The sequence below is a fragment of the Lissotriton helveticus genome, chromosome 6 (assembly GCF_964261635.1).
Source record: "Lissotriton helveticus chromosome 6, aLisHel1.1, whole genome shotgun sequence".
NCBI lineage: Eukaryota > Metazoa > Chordata > Amphibia > Caudata > Salamandridae > Lissotriton > Lissotriton helveticus.
Window position 1 is genome coordinate 1,338,366,609 of NC_136067.1, and position 14,646 is coordinate 1,338,381,254.

At 47.4% G+C, this 14,646-nt stretch overlaps 1 protein-coding gene across 1 annotated transcript in view; it reads left to right on the forward strand.

Annotated features, from left to right (window-relative positions):
* Nucleotides 1–5,562, forward strand: part of CST7 (cystatin F) — a 226,901-nt gene extending 221,339 nt beyond the window's left edge. Inside the window, exon 4 of the mRNA XM_078646982.1 lies at nt 5,347–5,562. Coding sequence (XP_078503108.1) covers nt 5,347–5,424 — 78 coding nt within the window. The 3' untranslated portion in view covers nt 5,425–5,562. The remainder of the gene's footprint in view (nt 1–5,346) is intronic.
* The last annotated feature ends 9,084 nt before the right edge of the window (nt 5,563–14,646 follow it).

Sequence of the window (14,646 nt, forward strand, 5' to 3'; positions counted from 1 at the left end):
GCAGGAAGCTGAATTGTGCTAACGTGGGATTAAAGAACAATAATAACAAGCATTTACAATGCAATGGTCTCGGCATCATAAAGGTAGAGCTATTGGCATTGCTCTTGACATTTCTTTTTTTTTTTAAATCATAAATAAATGGCATTGTCATTTACAATGCCAATAGCTACACCCCTACACAGAGCCACCCTCACACAGACTGAGCCACCCACACATAGAGCCACCTACAAAAATTAAGCTATCCACACAGACACAGTCTGTCTCTCTCTCTCTCTCTCTCTCTCTCTCTCTCTCTCTCTCTCTCTCTCTCTCTCTCTCTCTCTCTCTCTCTCTCTCTCTCTCTCTCTCTCTCTCTCTCTCTCTCTCTCTCTCTCTCTCTCTCTCTCTCTCTCTCTCTCTCTCTCTCTCTCTCTCTCTCTCTCTCTCTCTCTTTCTCTCTCTTTCTCTCTCTTTCTCTTTCTCTCTCTTTCTCTCTCTTTCTCTCTCTTTCTCTCTCTTCTCTCTCTTCTCTCTCTTCTCTCTCTTCTCTCTTCTCTCTCTCTCTTCTCTCTCTCTCTTCTCTCTCTCTCTTCTTTCTCTCTCTCTCTCTCTCTCTCTCTCTCTCTCTTATATATTTTTATATATATATATACCTGATATGCCCAGATACTACAGTTGTTTTTGTCACAGGGAATGCATGATTGCCCCTAATGTAACTTATGCTTATGTAATTTGTTCACCAGTAATGGTGTAATGTTCTCATGTTTCAGTTCTGTCCTATTGTGAAGCGCTCTGACACTGTGCTGGGCAGAAGTTACATGTTGTATCTCTTCAGATAGAGACTTGAGCGTATGGACAGCAATGGGCAGCAGCTGTCCAACAGTGCCCATCTGGTACATCAAGTAAAAAAAAAAAAAAAAATGGGCGTGGAGAAGGCACAGAGTGTACTTAATTTGTCTTCCGTCCCACACTTTGGCTGTTTTTCCTCGGCCATGTTTGAAGCCACCTCCTCCGAAGCGCCTATTCCCAGAGAAACCTCTCATTCCCTGGAACATGTTGATCTCAGGGTATGCTTTCTGGGAGAAGAGGGTAGGGGGTCGGGGGGAACTGGAGATGCCAGAACCCCAACCACCCACTGGCTGTGGCTCATTCCATTGTCCACTCATGCGACAGGGAAATGCCGGCATGGGTCTGTTTTTTCGCCCGTCTCTGCCCCCGCTGGCCAAAGTTGCTGCGTGCTCTGGTCTGGAACTGGTCACGCGGTTCCCGTAGGAGCTGTCATAGCGACCATCATAGGCACTGTCCCCGTCATGTTGCGCCTCACTGTAATCGTAGCCGGATCTGTAAAGATCACGGTCATTCAGTGAAGACCTAGAGTCGTAGGACTCGTAGGATTCACACTTGCAAGAGTCGCACAGCAAGGAAGGAATCCAATCAGTAGCAGATAAGGCAACGGGAGACAGAGCCTGCCGAGAAATGGCAGCACAGACGTTAAGCAAAAGATAGAAAAGAACGTTAATCTCCGGTGGGAGTGGACCCGTCGCCTCCAGCAGATCCTGCGGTGCGCTTCTTTCCAGATTATTATTAACAGAAGTGGAAGTGAGATTGGGCGCTGCAGAAATGTCCCGGGCATGAGAGCGAGGAAGGGAAGTGAAGTGAAATGGTGCCGGCAGATGTCTTGGGTGCTGCCGAGGGTGTGGGACCGCCGACAAGTGGGGAGGTGCTGGCTGCCTGCCTGCCCGGAGGTGAGTTCAAAGAAGAGGGTCTCGCACGGTGGCGGGCGGGTCCAGAGCAACAAAGTTAATCGGTCAGGGTTTCCTTCAGTTTAATCCGTGGCAGGCTGTTGAATTGAATGACCCGGGTGGGAGCTGTGTCGGATGTGAGCCGCCAGCAGCCTTACTTTACCGTTTTTAGGTTTCGCTGGAGGGCGGAGCTCTTAGCTCCGCCTCCAGAGAAATCTGTAGTCTTCAGTAAGTGACTCTTGGAATACGCCCTCTGTTTCATTGGCTAGCTCCATAAATGGAGGCTAGCCATTGGAACAGAGAGCTGTCCGTCAAGGCCGGACCAGATTCGGGGGCGTTCCCGCGATTTTTTCCCTGGGCGTTCCCTCTGTGTAGTAATGCAGCGGTGGGCGGAGTTTCGTTTTTTATTTTTTACGAAGTACAGGTCATTGCTTTGTTTTTCTAGCCTTCCTGCCACCCCCTTCCACCTGTCCTTGTGCCTGTTCCCACCCCCTCCCGCTGTCCGTGTCACACTGGAAGTCCATGGGCGTGCCTTGCCGTTCCCGCCCCCCCTCGCCCACCCGGCATCTGGACCGTTTGTGGTTACACCCGGCATTTGCCCGTAAAAATCAGCCCCCGCCTGCCTACCTAAGGAGAAGGGCCACTGCGCTGCCCGCAGCGACCCGGAAGTGGTTGGCCGGCCGGAAGTGCCCGCCCCCGCAGCCCGGGGGGAAGAAAGAAGCATGGCGGCCGGTTTGCAGGGCTCCCGTGATGCGAGGGAGCCCTGCTGCATCTAGGAGAGCCCAGGAGGAGAGGAACCCCGCCCGCGGCCCCAAAGCGACCGCCGGAGGAGTGCTGCAGGGAGCAAGGCTCCCGTGTGAGGAGGAGAGCCCCGCCCGCCAGAAGACAGTCGGTGAGTGGGAGTTCCATTTGTACCGTTCTTGGATGTGTGAATAGTGAGTTAGTTTAGCATTAGTAATTTTAAAGTGCGGGTGACAACAAATGAACATACAATTCCCCAAGTTACTTGCGCCTGCATTGCAAATACTGAAGTCAGCTCTCCTCCTAATGAGGATGACCAGACTGCTAACCAAAATGGCAGTCGATGGTGCTCCGCTCTAACAGGCGGAAATGCACCACAATACTCTGGCGTTTTGTTCAGCGAGAATTTTTCACAAAAATATAACAGTTCGGTAATCCTGTGTTTTGGACTGGTGGTGCTGCGGGGGACCCGTGGTGAGCCAACCCCGCATGAAAGAACATATTTGCTGGTGAGTCCTGGGCCCCTAACACAGGTGGAGCAGTCTCTGTGGATTGCTTGGTGTAAAACGACTAGCAAAGTGGGCCTAAATGGACAAACATTGAGACTGGTGCAGTTAAGACGTTGCCCTGAGCCCTGGAGCTGAAGGTGGCAACCACTGGGGAGGAACTGGATTGGGCCCTGCTAATTAGCATGCTGAGAGGGGGACATCCAGGCACGGATTTGAATGTTCACCACAAACACTTTTAGTGTGTGTGTCCTTCCTCCTGTTGGAACGCTGCTTGGTCTGAGCGCCCACTGTTTTGAGCCCTTCAGGACTACCTCCCCTGGGCTGACAAGGCTTGAAACAGATCCAGACATGCTGTCTAGCAGTTTAAGAGGGGCCCGTGCCACAGACCAACCATGGTGGTTGCCAGAAATAAAAGTAAAGGCACACTTAAAGATTTACTCCAGCAGCATTTCAATAAAAAGAAATCAGATGCTTCCCATTGCCAAACCAGACCACCTAATACAGTCTTCAATGGGACCACTATCTGTTTTACAGACTTCACTATAGGGGGGTCATTCCACATTTATACACCTGACCTCTCCAGAAGCCCACCACACAGAAGTGCTTTGAGAGACTACCTGCAGCTCACTTATAGATCTACATGACACAATTGATCATAACCACCTAAAGTAATATGAGTAAATATCCCTGCAAAGTATTAATGGCTTCTGTATGAACTCGCACTACTAAATATGGACATGGGCCTTCTATATCCCCACTGACTAGGCTCGCCCCAGGTCGAAGACCTTCTCCTCCCACTTCTTTTCTTCATCCACAAGGAAGACAGCAGGTGTGGTAATTCTTATTTGAGGAGGGTGTTGTTCAAAGTTAAAGACCACTGGAAGAAAAAGGAGGGGAAATAGGTGGGATTGTGGGGTATCAATAGAAATCAATCCCTCTCACTTGTCACTTTACTCACTGAACCAGGGCCAGGAGCAATTCTTTTTCTGAGGACTAGACCTTACATTGGAATGGGCTAAAGGCCCCCTCATGGTGAGAGGACACCTGAACCTGTTCATGAACTAGGAATTAGATCAAATGCAATACAATTATGGAGGGATGGCTGTCCTAACGGATCTAGGGACAACCCATCTTGATGGTCTTGGCTTGGCAGAGATATAGGCTTCCCTTGGGCAGCGACTAATCCCATTTTTCGTCCACCTGTGTGTGGCTAGCTCTGGGTGTGTGTGTGTGGCTCTGGGTGTGTGTGTGGGTGGTAGTAATTGCTGTCTGCTGAGCTCGTCCGTAGGGTACAATAGTTCTCACATTTGCGAGAGATTAAGCTATTGGCAATGTAAATGACAATGCCATTTATTTATCTGTTTTCAAAACCAACACATAAATACAAATTTTGTCATTTGCAATGCCAATAGCTCTAACTTCTCCTAAGGCGAAACCGTTGCATTGTAAATGCTTGTTATATATTATTTCAAAATCCTGAACACCTCGCCCCCGCGACACCCCCTGCGACAAACATCAGCAGGCAGACCCCCACCCCCACCCCCACCCCCCCTCACGAGCCCTGCCAGCCGCCCCTGAATACAGCGCAGGCACCGAGGTAAAGTGCTTCCTCATTTGACGGGGGCCACACCCCCTAGCAAATAAGGAAACACCCCCTTAGCGTTTTACTGGCGCTACATGTAGCACAGATACCATTTGTTTTACAGAAAAATGTAAATGTAAATGTCGGAATTTGTAAAGCGCACAGCTACCTCCACCGGAGGTGTCCCGGCGCTGTCCGTATACCGCTTAGGAACCCTTCCTGACTTTCCTGGGAAATGTCCACTCCTGGGCACCCCCCCAGGTGCAGCCAGGCATCCCAGCGCTTTTGGGGCCGTTGTGGAGACTAAGCAAGCTATTGCCCAGAGTTGCAGCGTGGGACCCATGATCAGAACAGGCACTGAGGCGAGAATATCCAGTCAGGGGAATTAATGAGCCGGAGACCCGCCGAGGCGGGAATCGAACCCTGGTACCTGGCCAGAGCTCTGCATCAAGGTCTGTCTGCTCTAACCATTGAGCCACACTTCTCCACAGGGTAAGCACAAACGTCTGCAGCCCCTTCCTTAATACCAAAGTGCCTCTGGCTGCAGGAAGCAGGAGCCCACGCCTGTTGCTCTCCCAAGGCACTTTGTATAATATGGCACAATATGACTAAAATAAATCTCTTTTTGAATCCTCTGTCTGTTCTGACTGATTTTTGTGTTTATATTATTACGAACAGTAATAGAAACGGATCATTGTCTATGCACCTGTGGTTTGAAATTACTGACTGTGGAAAATTGAAATGAAACTCATATTTTCAGTTTCTCATTTTTTTCCGATTCTGTTTACTTCAGACATTCAGCTGCTACTTTGAAGTCTGGATTGTTCCCTGGCAGAAAATCGTGAAAGTTCCTGTCGTTGCTTGCCACTGATGAACGTCACAGCTTGTAAAATCGCTGCACTGGTGAAAAGAGAGTTGTAAACGTGTGGAAACGCCACCTTATGCACTCGTAAAGACGACGATTTCACCTTCTACTAAAACATGTGCAAATAAAATAATAACTGATGTGTATACGAGTAAGATGGTGTATGAGGCTGGAAATTAGTTGTGAGGAATTAAAATATTATATATTTTTTTAAGTTGCCATTCTGGTAACATGTTACAGCTTACGTTGCGTTGATGATTACAACAGGTAAACAAATTAATGGTCTTACTACACAAGTGAGTTCTTGACAGCAGTAATTAACAGTTTGATTTATTAAATCTCTAAGGACCTAGTTTGCAAAAATGTGTAATGTAACTAAGATAATTTCCGAACCACACCTATACAAGTGAGTTGCTAATGCACAAAGAGTCCTTTGCTACCACGTGTATAATCCACACATTGCACAAACGCCAAAGGATGCCTTATTTCGAATTCACATAGACCAGTGATTATTTTCAGGCGTTGCATTGATTAAGCATAGGATTGAGTAACCGCAAAACATTATTTCCGTATTTTTTCGGGTGGCATAGTTGGAGTATAAGTCAAGGTCGCACGAGTTTGAGAGTGGAAAGCGTAGATCACGAAAAAATCTGCAGCCAATGTCGTGGTACCTTGGTTGGAAGATGGCCTGCCAGCACAGGAAAGCCAAATTTAGACATCTTGTCAACTGGAACTACTGGAATGTGCTGGAGCGGTATAATGGCATAAGACGGAATACTACTTGTTCTAAGAGAGAGGTGAGGCAACCGTTTTGGTTTTGTGCCTGCCTGCCTGCTGCATTTTGTTCAATGTGGTGTCAATCCGGTAATCCGTCTGCCATAGTAGAGATGCAACAGAACAATCGAGAGACCAAGTGCTGTTCTGTGATGTAGAAAAAGGAATATTAGGTTTCCTGCAGCGGCTTTAGGGGAAGAAAGCTGATTTTCTGACCTGATAAATTAATGTATGCTTTCGGAGGCAAAACTGGTTAGAGTAAAAATTAGTCGCTAGATTACAAATGTGGTCTATGTTTTAGGCTGGGTGTAGTGACGATAGTGGGAGGGGTACATTATGAAGATTTCTATTTTACCAGCTGTTGGACTGGAAGGCGTCGCAGAGGACTGAAGGAGTGTATAGAGAACAACCTGGCCAACACCAGCTCGTTGGCATGCCAAGACGTCCACAAAGTAGTGTGTGGAGTGGACAAGGTAGATGCTTTGCAGATGTCAGCTATCTGGCTGTTACTCAAAAAAGGCTCAGAGGCTGCTTTCTTAAGAGTAGAGTAGAGTCTGGGAGGTATAGGTAAATACCATTCAGCTTTAAGCACAACATGTCTGGACACATTTCACCAACCAATGTAAGATGCCCACTTTGGAGAGATCATGGCCTTAATGTAGCTTGGAGAAAGAGATGAAGAGTTGTTGTGTCTTGCAGAAAGGTTTTGTTCGGTCAAAATAATTCATGAGGGTTCTTTTTACATTTTGTGCATGGAGAGCTCTTTCACCATAGAGTATGGATTTGGGAAGAACACTGGGAGTTATATGGTCTGGCTGAGGTGGAAAGAAGAGACCACATTTATTTATTTAAACTTGTAAGGCGCACAGCTACCCGCAGTGGGTTTCCCGGCGCCAAGGGAAAGACTGGAGAAGAAAAACTACAAGACTTGAAAAAAGGACGGCTGCTCGGAAAATCAATTGTTGCTGAAAAAAAAACCTATTGCTGAAAAAGCCAAGTTTTTAATCCCTTGCGGAACTTAACAAAGTCAGTTTCCAACTTCAGCCTCACAGGCAAGGCGTTCCCTATTTTGGTGGCCAGATGCGAAAAGGAGCGACCGCCCATCTTCACCAGCCTAAATCTAGGAACGTCAAAATCTCCCTTACCTACAGATCTAAGGGTACAGCTAGGAGTATAGGCATGAATAAGACTTTGAAGGTATTTGGGGGCAGAGCCCTGTTTAATCTTAAAAATATAGCATAAAGCCTTAAACTTAATTCTATTTTTAATTTCTAGCCAATGCAAGTCGCGAAGGGCTGGGAGTGCAGATGATTTCCGGGGAACATTGCGTAGCAGCCGTGCGGCCGCGTTTTGGGCCACCTGGAGTTTTCTCAACGTAGGGGAATTTTTTTTTCTTCCATGGACGTCTTTATCGTCATAAACTTGGAAGAAAGGTTCTTGAATAGTCAGGGGCTGAAGTTCATTTACACCCCTGAGGGAGGTTACGGTCACTTAGATGGGTACATTCCAGAAGAGATATTGGAAAGGGCATGAGAGAAGTGGTTAGAAAGGGGGGCATAAATCTGATGAGGGCTATATGGAGATTCCACATGGAGACAAGTGGCACCCCAAATAGAATTACCAGTTTTAGTCCCTCCATGACTGCCTTAATGACTTGAACTCTAAATAGTGAAGGCTGTTCTCTGTTTTGAAGGTAGGCGGCGACGGAGAGCAAGTAAAGATTAATAATGGCATAAGCAAGGCCTCGTTTTTCACTCGAAGCAAGTGATAGAGAATATATTGGACTGCTGCTCTGAATGGATTGATGTGCCACGAAGTGCAGTACAGCATAAACCGCTTACAATTGGCTGCATAGCAGGCTCTTGTTGTAGGCCTGTGTGGTTCATTGAAGATAATCATACACTCTTGAGATAAGTTTAAGTAGCTGAGTATTAGGACCTCAGGAGCCAGATCGCAAGATTCAGATGCTTGGGAGGAGAAGCATGCCCTGGCTTTGTGCCACATGGCCCAGCCGGTTGGGCAGCTTCTCGTGAGGGACCAGGGAGAGGTCAAGAAGAGTTGTGAACCTGGTCTGTCTGGCCCAAGTGGGTGTCAATAAGATGAGTGAGATATGTTTGCCAAAGCCTCCGAACCACGAACGGAACAAGTGGGAGTAGCAGAAAAGCATAGGCAAATATCCCTGACCAATTTATCCATAGTGCATTGTTGATGGACTTTGAGAGTGGATACCTGTGGATGAAGTACAGGAGGACGATTTGCGGGTGGAGTTCCCAGTGGTAGACTTGATGTTGCATCCTGCTGAGGTCTGCAAGGTTGTTGTCTACTTTTAGCAGGTATTTTGATAAGAGACGGACTTTGTGATGAATCACCCACTGCCAAAAGGTCTGCGATAATACAGACAACTGTGGTGAGTAAAAAAGAGAGAGCAACCTTTAGAAAGTTTGGATGTGTCCTGGACTGGGTAGGCTTTTCCAATGTCTGGGTTGAGAACTGCTTCCAAAAAGGGCTGGATTTGGAGGGCTGGAGGTGGAATTGGCCAATGCTGATAGTAAACCCAGATCATGCAGCAGGTTGATGGTGCATTGAGAGTGCTCCAGGCACAGTTTTAGGGTAGCATTCTTGGTCAGCCAGTTTTCCAAATAAGGAAAGATATGTATGCCGTTCCTAGATGTGAATGGCAACCACTGGCAGACAATTTGTAAATGCCATGGAGGCGGGGTGGTGACCCTAAAAGGAAGAACTTTGAACTGGTATTACAGACCGCTTGCTACAATCTGGCAGTACCGACAATGTGCAGAGTGGATAGAGATGTGGAAGCAGGCAACCTTGAGTTCGAGGGTGATAATGAAGTCTCCTTGCTACAGTAGAGGAATGACATTCTGGAGTGTCACGATAAGGAAGTGCTCTGACAGGATGTATTTGTTGAGGAGTCTGAGGTCAAGTATGGGTCTGAGACCTGTCCTTCTTGGGGATGAGAAAGTGAAAAGAGTACACTCCCTTGCTGCAGTAGTGGAGCAGCACAGCTTCTATGGACCCTTTGTGAATAAGTGTCTCTTCTCCTGCCTGGAGGAGGCTCTTGTGTTCTCGGAGAGAGTGTCTCTGTGGGGAGGGATGTTTGGTGGGACTGAGGTAAGTTCCAGAACCCACTGATCGGAGGTGATCTTGTGCCAAACTGGTGAGAAACCCCAGCATTCTCCCTCCAGCAGGTGCAGTGTGATCAGGGAGAGGGACTCGCTGTTTACTGGTGGTGCCTGACTTGGCCCATGGCACCTCTACCTCTGGGGTTATTGCCTTTGTAACCTTCTCTATTGAAACCCACATGGACATCTGTTCTTGCTGCTGCCTCTGATAGGCGGTACATGCCTCGGGGAGGTGGCATTGGAGTCCCCTCTGTGGCTGGACCTACAAAAGGACCGCATGGATGTGTCTGGGGGGGTTCCTATTGCTTTTCCTGTGTCCATTTTGATATTTTCCACAATCTTTTCAATCTGAGGTCCGAAGAGGTGCTCCCCATCGAAGAGGAGGTTGAGGAGATTCTGTTGTTCTTGTGGTTTGAAACCAGAGAAATGCAGTCCGGCTTGCCCTCAAATCAGGACACTAGAGTTTATGTCCCGCGGTGCGATGTCAGCGGTGTTCGGGGCATAGCGGATGATGATGGTAGATATGAGCTTCCCTTCGTATTCCTGCTTTCTTTACTCATCTGGGAGATGCTGTAGGAGTTCTTCCATCTCATCCCAGTGAGCAAGATCTTAGCGTGAAAGTTGATCAAGGAAGTTGGCAATTCTCCAGCGGTTTGCCGATTGGGCAGCAACACGTTTGCTTGCTGCATCAATTTTCCTACTCTTTATTCGGCGGAGGGGAATCACTAGTGCCTTGTGCATTACCATGTTCTCACACCATATGTACCACCAGGGAGTCAGGTGGCAGATGGCACGAATGTCCAGTGGGTCATAGGGTGAAGCCTTGTATTTTTTTTATCAGCCCTGGGGGGGTTACCATTCTAGCCTTTCCAGGATCTTTAATAGTATCAGGCGCAGTACTTCGCATGCCTTTAGGTATGGTAAGATGCTGCACTGATGTTTGGGTAAAGGAGAGTGTCTACACTAGGAAATCCTCATCCTCCTGATCTTTGTGATGCTCTAACTTGTGGAAGGCTGCAGCTTTGCTTATAGCCTTGTGGAACGAGAAGGTATTATCAGGAGGTGATGACACTGGTGGGGTAGATGTCTTGGTCTGTGTCTGCACGTGGGTCGATGTTTTAACATCCCTTTAGCAGTCCCCTATCCCTGGGTCATACTGTGCCTGATAAGGATCAGTACACAGGTTTACCGCCCTCATTAGAGGAGGCCAGGGATCCCTCTGGTGAGCATTACTGACGAATCAATGGTGGGGGTGCAGGGCGCCACAGTGGTGCTGGGTTGGTGCACCTGTCCCAATGCTTCTGAACTTTGTTTTTAGCAGGAGGTTACTGTGCAAGTCCCTCCTCAAAGGTGAGTGTCCTTTTACAGGACAGAAATTCCTGTTCTTTCGGTGGCAGCTTCATAATAAATGTCCCTGTCTTAGGGTGGTTGGCGAGGCACAGTTGATAAGCATCGAGCTCCTTCTGAAGCCGAAGCAGGGTGGGTTGTTCCTGACCCTCCGAATCCACCGACGAAGGGGTTTTGGGTACTGAAAGTATCGATACTGATAAAGACTTTTGTGTGTTAAGTGGCTCTTGGGAGCTGAAGGAGTCTTAGGAGTCAAAGCATGATTTGGTGCTAGCTTCTAAGGCGCCGTTGGCACTGGGACTTGAGCAGCTGTTTTGACACTGGTGGTGGGTTCGGACTCAGCTCTGAGGCCTTCTAGGAGTGGCAAACCAGAAGTCTGAGCCTGAACTCCGGGACTCGGTGCCTGACCTCTTGAGGGCAGTGCTCGGCCTGTGGGTGTGGAGGTGGGTGGTACTCGCAGTTTACATTTTCTGCTGGTAGTTTCTCTGCCTCGAAGTAAGGGTGAGAGCTCAGTTCTAGGCTGAAGCAGAGGGACTGTTGGCCAGAAGTCTCTTGCTGTGACTCCCCCTTGATGTCCTATTCCCAGAAGAGATTGGCATTGTTGTTTTCCTGACGGTGCACCATGGTGGGTTGAGCTAGGTGCTGATCGACTGTAGCAGTGTCTTTTTGGATCTGTAGGTAAGGAAGGTGGTGCAGGATGCCTCATCTTGCTCTTGCGATGGACATGAGTTGCAGACCCCATGATGATCTGACCAGGGGTATTTCGAATGGCACAGAGGACAGTACTGGAAAGTTTTTTTTCCATAAAGAAGTCTGCATTTTTAGTGAAAGAGGCTGAGAAGAAGGCCTGATAGGGGCCCAGAGGGGTTTGCCGGAAGGAACTCAGATGGCGAAGTTGTGTGATGAGACAAAGCTGCAGAAGACGGATTCGAGTGGATCAGTGTGGAAGAACAAGAGGTACCAGTGTAAACCTGGATTTCGGTGGATGCACGTTCAAATCAGACAGCGGTAAGAAACAATCTAACAATGGAGCTGATGCCTAAGTGCATTGCCAGGAATAGGTGGTGTCACCATATTTCATGTCTTGAAGACTTTTAAAATAAATTTTAAAAAAACAAGTTGCACACGTCCGGCCCAACACTAGATGGCAGGAGTATGTACAGCATGTATCTCTACACCTACATATGCCACAAACATGTATTTTCAGACAATGTTTTTTCCATGCTGGCGAGGTCCTAGCAGCTTCCCGGTCAAAAGAGTTTTATAAAACCACGACAAAACAATCGGTGATACAGCCTAAAAGCTGCCAGCTAACGCCAGACCTATTGGCTTTGCTCTTCTTCTGTGTACATTTTTCAAGTGTATGCTCTTTTGCATTTTGTTTTGGCCTCTTTCAGAAGGTTTAGTTTGCACAAACTCTGTAAGGTCATATATGTCTTTGTGAGGAAGAGTCCTTGGTCATCACATACCCATCCATATGGATTTTTTTAATGTTTTCTGACTTCCCACTAGATGACGGAAAGCAAACATCATTGCTATGAAGATACAATCTACATCTTCTATCCTTCATCAGAAGCCTGCAGGTAAATATGTGGGGCAAAGGACACAAATACCAGTTTACAGTAATGAACTGGGTGTTTATTTCAATATGCTGAAGTTCTGCAGCTCTTGCAACTTCATGATCCTCATCTCACAGGAAGCATCACCATGGGCTGAAAGGGCTATGTTTTCATTTAGTGACATCTATGAAACAAAAAAGCATCAGACCCCAAACACAGTAACCATGAAGCCGCCTACGGTATTTTGCTAATACCAGAATGTGAGGGAAACGTAGGCAAGTAGGTCAAAGTAAAAATATAGCACAACAAAAAGGTGTACATGCAAGTATTCAGACTTCTCATCTGTGTAGTTTTAATGTGTTTATTTTTTCACTTTTCCATATGAAACTGCATGGGAGACTATCCCATGAAGTTCGATATTTATGGTTTACTTTTTTTGTCTTACTTTTTGTGAACTTTTACGGCTAGCCCTCACCTTCTGTGGTGTAGTCAAGTGCCAACCCTTGCACTTTCTGTTTCTTACCTACACTCCTTTTCGTAGCTTCACATCAACGTCAAACTGGATGCCCTTTGTTCGCTCCCAATTCCAAATTGTTTTTGCACTGCTCAGGATGCATCTTTTCTAGTACCCTTTTCCCATCCCGCTCTTGTTTTCTGTTTTACATTTTGATCGGTGTTGGAGTGACCTGAATGCTGCTTGCTTTTGACAACCTTCAATATAGCTTTAAACTGATCCCCCGCTGTTGGATAACATCCTCAGGTTACCTTTCACCCAGAGGCATTGAAGGAGTGTTGTGGCCCAGTAGACTTCCCCTTGCCCAACACTGGAGGTATAAGTACAGGGGGCTTGAGGAGTGAAGAGGGTGTTTCAGTCACCCAGGCAATCCACAATTCCATGATTGCCCCACCCCCCACTGCAGGTAAGTGCTGTCAGCTCCCCCACCCCCCTGCCCCCCCTTTCCTGGGAATTGATCACTACTGACTGGGAGCTACGTGGTCTTTCCTCTGGCACTTGGGTGTGGGGGCCTTGAACAATCAGAACTTGGGCCCAGTTTTTTGCTGAGAGTGGACTTTGGGCCTGCCTTGCCCTCTAACCTCGGTAGGGTCCCCTTGGGGCCGGGAACTCTGCATTGCATGGGACTGCAAGTCCCAGGAGGCTTTGTTGGGGGTGGTATCAGCATCCGGATAGCGCAATAAAGCATCGAGTCACCCGCTGTGCAGGCCATGAATTCTATGTTGCGTTGGACTGCAAGTACCAGGAGACCTTGGTGTAAGTGGGGCCAGCATCTGGTTAGCATTATAAAGCACAGACTACTCACCAGGAACACGCAGGGCACCCCCCTTGCCTCTGTTGTAGATTACTGCTTCATGCAGTTAAGTTAGGACCTGCAGGCTCACCAAGACATTAGTTTTTGAGTTTGAGTTTGAGTTTTGTTTGAGTTTTAAAATACTTATAGAGCGCTCATACACCTGCGGTTTCTTGGCGCTCATTAGTGAAGTTTCATCCAGTTTCTCCCCCTGTTGGTCATGGGAAAAAGAAAAGCTACCCCATCCAAAGGGAGGAAAGAGCTCTCGAATATGCTCGCTTCATCTATTACTATTTCTCAATCGTTAAGGGAGCAATTGACTCTGAGATTGGTTTGGTGTAGGAAAGAACTGCCACTAGGTGTGTGTTCTAGGAAATCCTGGCTTCTGTACAAATCTCAGGATGGATCCCCATATATTTTTCTGAGGAGTGTTGCGGGAGATCTAACATCTCTAATCCAGGAAGAGTTACTGACCAGGGAAATGGCCTACTTAGGAACCCGTGTGTGCCTCTTAAAACTTTGTTGGAGACTATTAATGTTATCGCTGACTGCCGCAGAGAATATCATGGATGGGCAGAGTGCCAAAACACTCAATTGGCGGCTGTGTCATCATTAATTTTATAAGGCATCCGCTGGTGGAAAAATTACTTGAATCATTTGGCTGGTGTTCAAGAAAAAATAACAGCCTTATCTTTTATAGGCCAGACCATAATATGCACCGATAGCCCAATGCGATCACTCAGGACAAGGTACCTAGTCTGGGTGTAAGCAGGGCCCCCATCATCCCTTAAAGAAACCGATTCTCCCCATCAGGAAATCTCCAGGATATTGAATGCTGCTGTGTGTTGTATAAGACCCAAACTCCCATTGTGGCCACTTCGCTGTCCAAGTCTTCAATTTTTACACTCCAATACATGGCTGCAGACAACCATCATAGGCCCAACTAGAGGGAATCAAGTGCCTCTATGCACTTTGTGGCCTCTAATTTGTCACCCTAGAACATCGCAGGAATTCACTCCAAACTGTCCAATCAACGGGTGAGATCTATGCAGATGGTTTCCGATTATTTTGTAACCCAGCTATTCCATCTTCTTATGGGAG